General features: G+C 43.7%; 1 protein-coding gene across 2 annotated transcripts in view; it reads left to right on the top strand.

Moving 5' to 3' along the window:
• Window positions 1–14,255, top strand: part of LOC135002729 (WD repeat-containing protein 49-like) — a 176,194-nt gene that overhangs the window by 83,755 nt on the left and 78,184 nt on the right. For both annotated transcript variants that reach the window (XM_063951689.1, XM_063951688.1), the window contains exons 13-16: window positions 1,818–2,061; window positions 5,106–5,211; window positions 6,321–6,472; window positions 6,975–7,077. In XM_063951689.1, coding sequence (XP_063807759.1) covers window positions 1,818–2,061; window positions 5,106–5,211; window positions 6,321–6,472; window positions 6,975–7,077 — 605 coding nt within the window. The remainder of the gene's footprint in view (window positions 1–1,817; window positions 2,062–5,105; window positions 5,212–6,320; window positions 6,473–6,974; window positions 7,078–14,255) is intronic.

The raw sequence follows: 14,255 nt of genomic DNA on the forward strand, positions 1-14,255 counted from the left end.
ACAGGGAACACTGAGCCATTAGCCATATTGTGCTGTGTCCTGTTTAGAATTTGCAGCTGTCCACAAGCCTGACACAGCAAGCAGACTGACGGCCAATCAAAAGCAGCCGCTCCTGATTGGCTGCCAGTTCACACGCTGCCACTGGCTCGTGGACAGCGGCAAATTTGAAATGCCGCTGCGCTGTGTATGTGACCGTGGTTAGCTGTCGAGCCCCCTCTCTATCCAAGCCCGGGACTGCAGTCCTAGCAGTCCCACCCCATACCCTCTAACATTTTACACATAAAAACCAGTACAAATTAGGGCAGAGGCGTGGCCACGGGTAAAGGGGCATGGCCACACCCCCTTTGCTTTGCTTTCAATGTAAATTTTCAGAGTCAAAAATCGGTACAAAGCCCTTTTTGGCAGGTACAGACCATAAAAAAAAGGTGCTGTACCTGCCAAAAAGATACAGTTGGAGGGTATGCCACCATGATGGCGGCCCTGCCAATTATACATTAAAACCAGCATCATACAGGACGGGTGTGGTATTGAAAGTCGACAGTAACTAGGTCGACAATGTCTAGGTCGACCACTATTGGTCGACAGTTACTAGGTCGACAGGGTGTCTAGGTCGACAGGGTCTTTAGGTCGACATGTTCTAGGTCGACAGGTCAAAAGGTCGACATGAGTTTTTAATGTTATTTTGGTGTCGTTTTCTTCGTAGAGTGACCGGGAACCCCAATTAGTGCACCGCGTCCCCTCGCATGGCTCGCTTCGCTCGCCATGCTTCGGGTATGGTGCCTTCGCTCCGCTGCCGCTTCGCTCGGCACAGATTACCATTCCAATCGTAGTCCACGTGGATCGTTAAGTATGAAAAAGTTCAAAAAAAGAAAAAAATTGTGAAAAACTCATGTCGACCTTTTGACCTGTCGACCTAGAACATGTCGGCCTAGACACCCTGTCGACCTAGTTACTGTCGACCAATAGTGGTCGACCTAGACATTGTCGACCTAGTTACTGTCGACTTTCAATCCGGATCCCATACAGGACACATCATAGGGGGTCATTCCGAGTTGTTCGCTCGCAAGCTGCTTTTAGCAGCTTTGCATACGCTAAGCCGCCGCCTACTGGGAGTGAGTCTTAGCTTATCAAAATTGCGAACGAAAGATTAGCAGAATTGCGAATAGACACTTCTTAGCAGTTTCTGAGTAGCTCCAGACTTACTCGGCATCTGCGATCAGTTCAGTCAGTTTCGTTCCTGGTTTGACGTCACAAACACACCCAGCGTTCGCCCATACACTCCTCCGTTTCTCCAGCCACTCCCGCGTTTTTCCCAGAAACGGTAGCGTTTTTTCGCACACACCCATAAAACGTCCAGTTTCCGCCCAGAAACACCCACTTCCTGTCAATCACATTACGATCACCAGAACGAAGAAAAAACCTCATAATGCCGTGAGTAAAATACCTAACTGCATAGCAAATATACTTGGCGCAGTCGCACTGCGGACATTGCGCATGCGCATTAGCGACTAATCGCTCCGTTGCAGAAAAAAAATAACGAGCGAACAACTCGGAATGACCCCCATAATGCGGCTATTCAGAGATGCAAGTTCTGTGTCTATCTACTCACATGAAGGGGGCCGCCCAGCGCAGGGCAAAGCCGTCCAGAATGTGTGTTGCACATTTTCTCAGATTAGCTGCATGTGACATCCTGCAACCTCCCCAATCATGATGCGATCGCATATTCTTGGTTGCAGCCACTCTGTCATTTTTCTCAATGTTATACTGCAGTGCATACACACCCGCATGTGAGTGATTTCCTATCTGTTACTATTAAGGTTGCACTGTTGGAAAAACAAACATAGAGCATCAGATGAGAGACATCAAACACCACAGCAAGGATCTGAATGGACGGCGAGGAAAGGTTATAAATGGGCCACTTCAAAAGAGAGCGAGCGGAGACCAGACTGTATTCCAGGTGTATAAAGGGGTGAAAACGTTTGCTTTCTGCAAGAAGAACAGCCTTGTTGTGACAGGTGGAATGGATCGCCTGGTCCGAATGTGGAATATTTATGTACCTGGGTAAGATTACCTTGTTTAGAATCTAGTAATACTTTCTTTTTTAATACAATTATATTCACATTATTGTTGGTCATTTATCCTGCGTCATAATCAGGGATGGTATAAGGGGGTCATTCAGATCTGATCGCTGTCCTGCGTTCAGATAGTCGCCGCCTCCAGGGGGAGTGTATATTCGTTGTGCAAGTGTGCGTTCCTTGGTGTATGCCGAGCTGCTAAAATTCACCTTGTGCAGTCTGTGCGCAGCCAGGACTTATTCCTCCGGTGCGATAGAATCAGGCTGATCGGGGCCGGAGCTGACGTTAGACACCCTCCCTGAAAACGCTTGTCAATCACCTTGCAAACGCCAGTGCGATCAGATTTTTCGCACCATCCCGTCGCTGACCGGCGGTGTCTGTTTTTATTGTCCGATGCGCGTGCACATTGCAGTGCATACACATGCGCAGTAATTACCTGATCGCCTGCTGTGCAAAAACACACAGCAGCGATCAGATCTGAATGACCCCCTAAGAGAGGAGGGGGCCTGTGTGTAGAATCTGTGAGTGCCCACTCCTGTGTACTGCGCATGTGCAGGTCTTTTGAAACATGTTGCATGCCATGTCCTTGTGACTAATCTCTGCTGTGCATACGCAAATCACCAGGAAAATGCCACCGCTCCATTTGCTGCGTGATTTCTGCTGCTGCGGGACTCTGGAGAGGAAAGTAATTAAACAAGGGTGCAGGGTGTGAAGTGTGGGGCCCCCTGTCTCCACCCTGTGAATGTCAGTCCTTTTCACCAGTCCCACCATTACCACAGGCACATTATACCCAATGACATTGGCACTTATTGTACGGAGCGCAGGATCCCAATTTACAGTATAGCTGAAATGACTCCATGCACTATACCAGCAGAGTGACTCTGTACACAGCTCATTCTCTGGGGTTAGAGTACAGTGCACGATCCATTATCTGGTTACTAGTGTACAATACATAGCCCATTGCCTAATGACTAGCTTTATTAGGGGTTACTAGTGCTTATTGTGGAATTTAAAGCTGAACCTTTGGTTGCCCATTATATAATACAAGGTTTCTTTGCTATGTACCCCTAATCTAACAGACATTCTTTGGAGTAAAGATAAAAGGTTTCCTGTGGTATCTACAATTTTATAGATACAATGTTGTGGCTGGAGACTCAGCGTACATGATAAACTTGTGGTGTGTTCGCCATTTTTTTTAATGGACAAATTGGTACTAGGCGCCATATACTGTAAATGACTAAGGGGGTCATTCCGAGTTGTTCGCTGCATAGCAATCAGTGGAAAAAACGGCTAATCTGCGTATGCACCGCAATGCGCACGCGTGACGTATGGGTACAAAGAGCATCGTAGTTTTGCACAGGTTCTAGAGAAGCTTGCAGTCGCACAGCCGATCGCAAGGAGATTGACAGGAAGAGGGCGTGTCTGGGTGGCAACTGACCGCTTTCTGGGAGTGTTTGGAAAAACGCAGGCATGCCAGGAAAAACGCAGGCGTGCCAGGAAAAAGGCAGGCGTGGCTGGGCGAACGCTGGGTGGGTATGTGACGTCAAAAGTCGTCCCTCCATTGTTAGAATCAACGCAATCAACGCACACGAAGAGTAACTACAGGGCTGGTCTTGTTTTGCACGAAAAAATTTTTGCAGGCGCTCTGCTGCACAAGCGTTCGCACTTCTGCAAAGCGAAAATACACTCCCCAGTGGGCGGCGGCAATGCGTTTGCAGGGCTGCTAAAAACTGCTAGCGAGCGAACAACTTGGAATGACCCCCTAAATGTATGCTTAATAATGTATTTTAAAATGTTATATTCAGTGAGCTGTGTGCAGTTGAAGAATCATGGGAACGCATGTATAAATGCATCAATGCACTTATGAGGAATGTATCAGGTGTTTTGCCTTAGAAGGCTTTGACATTTGGAAACAGTTCAAGGGACATTCTCACATAGTAAATAATATGATATAAGGGGTCATTCCGACCCTTTCGCACGCAGCGGTTTGTCGCTGCGGTGCGAACGGTTCCGGAATGCGCATGCGCGGCGGCTGCAATGCGCGTGCGTGACATTTCCCGGTGACAGGGGTCGCCGGGTTATGTTGCGACCTACGAAGAAATCGGTCGAAGAGCCGACCGCAAAGAAGATTGACAGAAAGAAGGCGTATCTGGGCGGATCCGGAGCGTTGGAGACCGTTTTCTGGGAGTGGAGAAGGAAACACAGGCATGTCCAGCAAAACGGAGTGCGGATGTCTGACGTCAAAGCCGGCCCCAGCATTGCACAGATCGTCGCACAGGGTAAGTATGTCCAGGGCTAGTCTAGTTTTGCTTGAATTTTTTTTAGCTTAGCAGGGCTGCACAAGCGATCGTAGCCCTGCTAAGCTAAAATACACTCCCCCACAGGCGTGGACTAGTTGATCGAAGCAGCAGCAAAAAGTTGCTGGCTGCGATCAACTCGGAATGACCACCATAGTGTGAAATGACAAAGCCTTGTTTACGCCCAATGTTCTGGCCAGTGTACACCAACGGGAGGTCCGAGTGGGACCCCAACACCCTAGTATGTTTTGGAATCCAGTGTTACCACTATGTGAAGTTTTCTTCCAAATCCATCCAGTGGAAGGCCCAGAACAGGCTCCCTGGGTCACAGTTCTGCCTAGCATACATTAATGGGAGGTCTGACCGAAACCCCTACCCCCTAGCATGCCTTCTGGGGTCCATTGTTACCACTCTGTGAAGTTTTCATCCAGATCCATCCAGTGGATTTCCCAGAACAGGCTCACTGGGTCAAAGGTCTTCCTGGTGCATTCCGCCATGAGATCTGACCGTGACCTTAACCCCCCTAGTATGTTTTCTGGGATCCAATGTTAACACTCTGATGTTTTCTTCCAAATCCATCCAGTGGAAGGCCCAGAACAGGCTCCCTGGGTCAAAGTTCTGCCCGGCGCAGCATATAGATGATTAAACTCCACATAACTTACAAATCTAGTTTTTGCCCCTAATTAATATAGTTTATACAATGTCTAATTGCACTTGTTCTTTTTGTTTCTAGACGTGCCACTGCCATACTTCGTGGGCATACAGCGCCAATATTTTCTATTGATGTATCTTCTGAAGATAATATAATATTTTCCGTTGCCACAGACAATACAGCAAAGGTAAAATAATCTAATCTATGTACAGTACTATGAGCTTGAGGGACAAGACGGAACTAGTAATTTGCCGGTACACTCGTATTTATTCATAAAGACAGTCACGAGGGATTGCTACTGTATGCATATCTCCTCTTTTCAGAGACCTCTATGCCAAGCATTATCTATTAGAATAAATATATAACTATATTTTAGATTTCTTCAGATTCTTATTTTTTTTTTTATTAAAATGGGCACATTCCCATATCAACAGTATGTTTTGTCAAAAGTTATTGGTGCTGATTTAGGAATGATTGAAATGCCAGAAGTTAGTGTTATCCCATGCGCAGCGGATCTGCAAACATATGCTAATACCGCAGCTGCAGAGCTACCGGCCGTGAGCTGCCTCAAATTCACAGAGAGCTTTTAGTCTTGCGCATGCCACCCACTTCCTGAGTGAAGAGAGCAGCCTAGGGGTTTCATTATGTGATGAATCCCATCTTTTTTTGGAAACCCCCCTCCCCCCCATCATGCTGTAAAATGGACTTGTACAGGAGGGGCAAAGCCATGATGGCGCAATTGCTGTAACACACTTACACATACCATGGACATGGTTGCCCTCAGTGGGGGGGCGGGGCTCCCACAGAGGGGGATTTTTAAAAATGGCACGTATAAATGTATTTGATGGTTGTCTGGCGTAAACATGCTTCTTAAAATAGTTGCCACTTTGCAAATCATCATATCTGCTGCTTTTTATTGAATGTCAGCTCTGGATCACCCCAAAGCGGGTGGGGGTACTGTGTGCGGCCTCAGTGAGATGGGTGAGGATACCACTCCGGACAGGCTTCCAGTTGCTCTGTGGCGGTATGGCTATTCCAGTGGGGCTTCTCATGGAAACACTTATGTTTTATGGAGCACTAATGATTTGCCTTTGAAAGGTATTTCTAAATGATGTGAAGCAAAAGTTCTAGAAAGTGTATGGTATTTTATTCACCAGTAACACTGCTGAATCTACAGTATATGTATTTATATGTATTACAAAATAAATACCATTTATAAAGTGGGTGTATGAAGTACAGTCTCACATAGGTTTTATGTGAACAAAATTAAAATTTTATATCTCTTATTTGTTTCAGATTTGGGATATACAAACTCATACCTGTTTATTTAGCACATGGTCAAAAACCAGCGGGATCAGAGGAGAACTGAGTGCTTGCCAGTATGTTCCTTACATCAAAACGCTTTGTGTGATCACCGATTCCATCAACCTTCTGCAGATCAAGTCAAAGTGAGGCCTAACCTTTTACTCTACCTGGAAAATATTAATGGGATATATTAAAAGGTTCCTTGTGGTCGGGTGGATGTCTGTCACAGTTGAGAAGAAGGCCACTGTCTCTTCACTTGAGGTGGAAACTAACTCTAACTCTCTACACCTAAAACTCTGAATAAGCAACCCCCACACTGGACACTGGCCATAAACTATTGAAACAAATTCCCAACTTTGCAGAACCTAGAATTGGGATAATGTGGGTGCGCTCTAACCATGAAGTTCTAGGCTCTCCCTTACCTTGGCCCATTGCAACAATTTCTAATATGTTTTAAGCTCACTGTAAAGAATGAAAGCAGATATATGTTGCTGTGGGTTACGGTTACATGTATAATGTAAAGGAAGTGATGGTGAAGATCACCAGGAATCTGTATGCAGAAGGTGGAAAGAGTATGTGTGGCCGTTGTGCTTTGAGCAGTGCTATGTAATTTGAGATAACGTGAATACTGTGTTTTGTTGCAAGGCCTGTGGCACAGCCTCACCTGGATACTTCTCATAAGGAACCAGTCCTCTGCTGTAAATATAATAAGACCTTCAGGCAAGTCGTCACCTGCTCAGAAGGATCGGTAAGGTCCTCAAGGCTGTATTCTGTTAAAATGGATTTGCCCTATTTAACATTTGGTTAATTAGTAATATACACTGTTGGATGAATTTTATGCCAAAAACTCAGGCATTAAATGTGCCTGAAATAGTGAAAGAGAACTGTGGTGCATGCGCCATGTTGGGAGGGACCAGAATAAAACAGTATTATCTGCATCTGGTTACACCAGGAGATGTGCTCTGACAGTGCTAGTAGTACCTGGTAAATTTACAGGACCCGTATCATACACAGTATACGGGTAATGCAGTCTGTCTGTGCCTGGACAGTGTATTAATAAATACTAAAGGGGAGATGTATCAAACTGTTGAAAGAGATAAAGTGGAGAAGTTGTCCATAGCAACCTCAACGGAGAAAAGGGTTCTTCACAGTAAGAGCAGTAAGGATTTTGAATTATCTGCCAGAGAAGGTAGTAATGGTGGACTCAATCAATAAGTTTAAAAAGGGATTAGATAAATTCCTAGCAGAAAAAAATATCCAGGAATACAGCATTTAATTAATATAAAAAAAAATAAAAAAAAAATGTAATATAGGTTGAACTTGATGGACATTTGTCTTTTTTCAACCTCAACAACTATGTAACTATGTAACTACCTAACCTATCAGCCTCTACCTATCATTTATCTAGCACAGTCTATAATAGTTATACGCTAATTAATTGCTATGGGCAACTTCTCTACTTTATCTCTTTCTAAACTTTGATACATCTCCCCCCAAGGTCTCATTTACAGAGTAAAATACATATAAACAGATGTAAATACAGCATTAGAGTACTAATTAAGTTCCTTTAAATACAAACTTCCATGGTCAACACCTATAATATTGGAACATTAATTACTGCTGTAGACCAATTGCAAATAACAAATACATCATGTGAATAGATTGCAGTCAATCATATCATCATCATCGTCATCATCATCATCATCATCATCATCATCAGGATGTATTTTGCATAGTATCCGGATGATAACGCTACAATGTCTAGATAGACAGTCAATAGGTCGACACCATATGGTCGACATGCAGTAGGTTGACAGGTCCAAAAGGTAGACTGCTGAAAAGTCGATAGGTTTAAAAGGTTGACATGACAATGGTTGACACACAAATGGTCGACACATGTTTTTTTTTCACGTTTTCCCAACACTTGTTTGGGATGGTGGTTTCATAAATGGAATATACAAGACTTGGCTTAAAAAAAAAAAAAAACTTGTGTTGATCATTTTTGTGTCGACCTTTGTACCTGTCAACCTTAACCACTCAACTTTTCATCTGTTGACCTTTTGTACCTGCCGACCTAATGCATGTCGATCATATGCTGTCGACCTAGTGACTGTCTACCTAGACATTGTATAGCCATTATACCACACCCACTTTGCATTAGGTTGAAGCAAAGTTACACTATCTGCCTCCTGACAGGCCCTTAGGGTAGCTTGGTCAATGTGTGCACGCCCCCTGCATCTGCTGGTGTAAGTGCACAATTCGTTTGTGTGTATGCACAGTACAAATAAAATGCAGTTTTTGCCTAATGATCTTCCACCAAACTTTACATCAGTCCCATGGTATTTGATTTCTTTCCTCTATAACAAGGTAATGGGGTAAATTTACTAAGATGGGAGTTCTATTTAAGATGAGATGTTGCCCATAGCAACCAATCCGATTTCAGGTATTATCTTCTAGAAGGTGCTAGATAAATGAGAAGTAGATTCTGATTGGTTGTGATTGGCAATATCCCATCTTAACTAGAACTCCCATCTTAGTAAATTTACCCCAATGTGTCAGGACAGGATAACCCGCACCTGAGAGGAGTTATTTGCAGGAATACTATTTTGATGCTGATGTTTAGGAATAGTCAAAATATCTAAGGTCATAAGATCTTCAGTCATTACAAGGTCTTTTAAAGGGGTATTCATTGTTCAGACAACTTTAATTTAATATATTGTATATCATTTTCTGCATTTTGGTAGAGATTTATAAAAACTTCTAAAAGGAAAAGTGGAAATTTTGAGCATTGCAATCAGTTAGATTCTAGACAATATTTTCTAGAATGTACTAGAAAAATGACAGCTAGGTTTTGATTGGTTGCTATTGGCTACAGCTCCACTTTTTCGGAAGTTTTAGTTAATATTCCCCCATATTATTAAATGCATTAGCTTTCATATTCTCAGAAGCGAGTCCTTTATTATTTATTACTGTTATATTTCTTTGCTGCCCTTGAATATGACAATATCATATAGCAGAGAGCAGCTCTGTGTCATAGGCAAGAGCAACAAACACAGGGCCTAATTCAGACCTGATCGCAGCAGCAAATTTGTTAGCTAATGGGCAGAACCATGTGCATTGCAGGGCGGGGGGGCAGATAAAACATGTAGCGAGAGAGTTAGATTTGGGTGGGATGTGTTCAAACTGAAATCTAAGTTGCAGTGTCAGCATAAAGCAGCCAGTATTTACCCTGCACAGAAACAATACAACCCACCCAAATCTAAGGGTGTGTACACACGGTGAGATCCTTGCTATGCCCGTTTTCACTTGCGATTTCCCTTGAACTCCCCAGAGCCCAGATAGCACAGATTTATTTTTAACTAACTTTTCTTGAGATATGGACTATGTGTGCTTACGATTTTGGCTTATGTGAGATTTTGGCTTATGTGAGATGTCATTGACATGTGAGATGAACTAGATAGTACACCGATCTAGCAAGGATTGACTTGCCTGCACAGTCTATCTTTTCTTGCGATGCCGACCTGGCGGGACCGCGCATTGGGATCGAATCGGGATCGCAAGGAGACTTTCACCTTGCGATTTGCATTAACTTTTCTTACAATTTTGACTATATAGTCAAAATCGAAAGAAAATATCTCACCGTGTGTACACACCCTATCACCTTGAGATATGCACTAACTTTTCATAAGATTTTGACTATATAGTCAAAATCTTTTTTTTTTTCAACATATTCTTTTATTGAAGCAACATATGTGGTACATACATAAACATTCACAGTAGGTCAAACCTATGCCGGAAAGGTAAAAGCGAGAGGGGAATAAATAAGAATACAACTGAGTCCTCAGTCAAGAGACATTTCAATTATAGTAAGAACAATAATATTACACAGTACACTTGTATAGAGCATGCCTCCGGAGGCCTCAGTATCCATTGAATTAAAATCTGGTCTAATCAGCTGATCCAGATTTATGCAGATTAAGATAACACAAAAAAAAAAACACCCGTGACCGTACGCCAACTTCCCCACCAGTCGTCTACCGAGCTCAGAATGACAATCAGTTCTATAGCACAATCGGCGGATCCCCCGCAATCGTTCTAGTTAAAAACCATTCTGTATTAGACAAGGAGTTATGGAGCTGCACCCTAATCGCTGTCGACAAGGTCGTTATATAACTTTCCCATACTTCAAAAATCTCTGTATCTTAGTATCTTTGTCTAGCATAATTCCTATCCATTCCATCCGAAAGAGATAAAATAATTTGGCCTTAAATAATGAAAGTGTAGGTGGATCTCTAGCAATCCAAACTTGCAAAATAGCCTTCCTGGCCGCTATACTGACTGCCAACAGCAGCTTTCTACTTCACTGAGATAGACGTAGGTCCGGTGAGAATATACCGAAAAGCGCCCGTTCTGGACACAATCTCCAATAATTCACTAGGTTAGCCGTCAAGTAGTTCCTTATAGTTATCCAGAACTGTCTAATCATAGGGCAGGTCCACAGGCAGTGATATAGGTCTCCCTGGGGAGTGCCACACTTCCAACATGCGTGCGTGTCAGCTAGTCCTATTAGGCACCTTCTATGCGGCGATAAATAAGTCCTGTGTAAAATATTAAGAGACATTTCTTTATACCTAGAAGAGGGAAATAGTTTACAAGCCTTTATATGGGCCGCAAGCAAGTCATTCGTCTCAATCCCAGGGAGACATTCCGTCCAGGACCGGATACCTCCCTGTCCTGTAGAGTAGTCCAGAACATTCCGAAAGTAACCATAAGCAGTTGATATTGCCTTACTAACCCTAGGGGCTTGTTGCAGCAGTTTATCTATCGGATTGCTCCAATCCATAGGTGAGAAGCAGCTTATAGTAGCAGAAACATAGTGTTGAGCTAACAGAAAGGCCACAGGATAGGCCAATAAAACTGGATATCTAGCGGTGGCCTCCTGGAACGTGAGCGGCCTCAAGCTTTGCAAATCCACCAAATGAGCTATCTTGGAAACACCCCCCACCCACCAGATGTTGAAAGGATAGTGCGCCCTACCCTCCTGGAAGTCCGGATTAGCCATGAACGGAAGGTAAAGTGATTTGTGGGCATTTAGATCCAGTTTATTTCTTATATCCGTCCATAATTTTTTAATGCTCCACAATAGTGGATTCCTCCTCCACTCCTCAGACACCTCCCGAGCATGTAGATGTAGAAAGGCAACCAGATTCCCCCCCTTGTAAAAATTCCCTATCTAAGTCAGTGTTTGTGTAGTTGTTGTCATTGTGCACCCAGTCATGTAAATACCGTAGTTGAGCAGCTTGGGAGTACCAAAGAACATTAGGAAAATTAATCCCCCCATTCCCTGTGGTTTGCTGTAGCTTAATCAACGCTATACGTGGTTTCCTTCCCTGCCAAATAAATCTTCTAAAAAGAAAATTAATGCATTGAACATCTTTAGGTAGAAGCATATGTGGCATGGCCTGAATAAAGTACATCAGACGGGGGAATGATATCATCTTAATCAAACTAGCTCTCTCCATGTATGATAAAGGCATAGATTTCCAGGTGTGAAGTTCTGATTCAATTTTGCGGACAGCCGAGGTAAAGTTTAGGGTGTAAAGTCGTTCCGGTTTTCTCGATATTTGAATCCCCAGATAGGTTAATTGATCTGAGCTCTATTTTAGTGGTAAGCCCCCCACTCCGCCTCTCAAAAACGCACCACTCCCCAGTCTTAGTGCCACCGACTTCGACCAGTTAACATTGAAACCAGAAACATGTCCATACGCCTGTAGTAAATTAAATATATTAGTCAAGGAAGTCCCCGGATCTGAAACATACAGCAGTAGATCATCAGCAAATGCTGTAAGCTTTAGCTCTTTGCGACCTATCTGAATGCCATGAAACTGAGTGTCAGTCAATAGTAAACGATGGAGGGGATCTATGGCCAAGTTGAACAGCAGGGGAGACAAGGGGCAGCCCTGTCGTGTGCCACGATGCATAACCACCGGAACACTGGTATAGCCATTCAGTAAGAGGGTAGTGGAAGGAGAATCGTATAAGTAACGAATAATATTAATAAAGTCTTGGTGGAAAAGTCTACGTTCTAAGACCCTGAATAGATGGGGCCAAAGTACCGTATCGAAGGCCTTAGTAGTGTCTAGACTGAGGAGTATATTCCTGGATTGGGCCGACTGAGCAGAGGCTATGACTGCAGCAATAACAGCCCCTTTACCGAATGCGTATTGCGAACAAAGCCAAGCTGATGATTAGTTAGAGCGTGGGGGAGAATCGTCTGTAGTCGATCTGCCAAAATCTTGGCAAATAGTTTTATGTCGGTATTTAATAACGTAATGGGTCTGTATGAAGTCACCAATTGAGGGTCCTGGGCGGGCTTAGGGATTAGAACGGTATGGGCTGTTGTGAAATGGTGAAAAGGGGCTCGGTGATGTAAAAGGCCGTTAAACAATTCTAGCAGAATCGGAATTATGTGAGGCTGGAGGATTTTATAAAATTCATTGGAGAGGCCATCCGGGCCTGGAGATTTGTGCAGATGGAGTTTGGACATGGCCGAGATAAGCTCCTCCTCAGTAATTGCACTCGCCAGTAAATCCGACTGCGCACTCGTTATAGGAGATAAAACTGAATCAGGTAAAAGTGTGGCATGAGCAGGTTCACTAAAAGGGAGATCAGAATATAACTCGGCAAAATAAGACTCAAAATGTTTTACTATAGCAGGGGAAGTGGTAAGGAGGTGCCCCGTATCCCGATGTTTAATAGCCGTTATGAATTTACGAGTTGTTTTCTTCCTAGCCATATTAGCCAATAGTCGACCAGATTTGTGACCCCATTGATAATACTTATGAGAAGAAAACACCACATCACGCTTTGCTTGCGCCAGCAAGTGGTCATTCAATAGTTGCTTTGCCTGCAAATAGAGCCGCAAAGATTCCTCAGTCTGCAGGGTACGATGATTCTGCACCGCAGCATTTAACTCCGAATGTAAAGCATAAATCGCCAGATTTTTCTTTTTCAATCTATGGACATATTCAATAATTTGGCCTCGAAGAACAGCCTTTGCCGCACCCCAGAAAGTATTTGGGCGATCCCAGTGTTCAAAGTTATCGTCTAAGAAGTTGGCCCAATTGGTTATCAAAAATTTCCGAAAGTCATCGCAATTATAAAGATAACTCGGAAATCTCCAGTTCTTGGAGCCCCCTGACTGAAGAGTTCTCTGCAGCGTCAATGTCACCGGAGCGTGATCCGAGATTAAAATGTTGTGGATATCAGCATGCGCGACCCGCGTAACTAGAGAATCCGCAATTAAAATTGAATCAATCCTGGACCAGGATTGATGAAACCCAGAGAAGAAAGTAAATGATTTGTCGGAGGGGTTTAGAAGACGCCAAACGTCAGTAAGCTGGAGGGAGACCTTTAAAGTTTGAAGGTGTGACCAAAAAGGAGATTGTGAAGTGCGTGGGACAGGACATTTATCAACAGTAGGATCATCAACAGTGTTCCAGTCACCTACCAGGACAAGCTGAAAATTGTCGCGTTGCAACAACTGAGAACTTAATTCCCGGAGGAAGGCAGCGGTTTCGACATTGGGTGCGTAGACATTTACCAATGTATACTTATTACCCCAAACTTCCACATCCAAAATTAAATAACGCCCCTGTGGGTCAATAATAGAGTTCAGAACAGTGTACTGTAAATTTTCACTAAATAGGATCGCAACCCCCCTAGTCTTCCTGGTATTATCAGCGGAGATACAGTCATCTAACCAAGGTGCCCGAAGAGCGGAGGAGGTGCCTGACATCCAGTGGGTCTCTTGAAGGAATATAATTTGAGGTTTAAACCGCTTCAAATGTGTGAGAACCCTTTTACGTTTAATTGGGGAGTTAAGGCCGCCCACATTCCAGGACAGAATCTTTAAAAATGTATCCG

This window comes from Pseudophryne corroboree, chromosome 2, assembly GCF_028390025.1.
Source record: "Pseudophryne corroboree isolate aPseCor3 chromosome 2, aPseCor3.hap2, whole genome shotgun sequence".
Taxonomy (NCBI): domain Eukaryota; kingdom Metazoa; phylum Chordata; class Amphibia; order Anura; family Myobatrachidae; genus Pseudophryne; species Pseudophryne corroboree.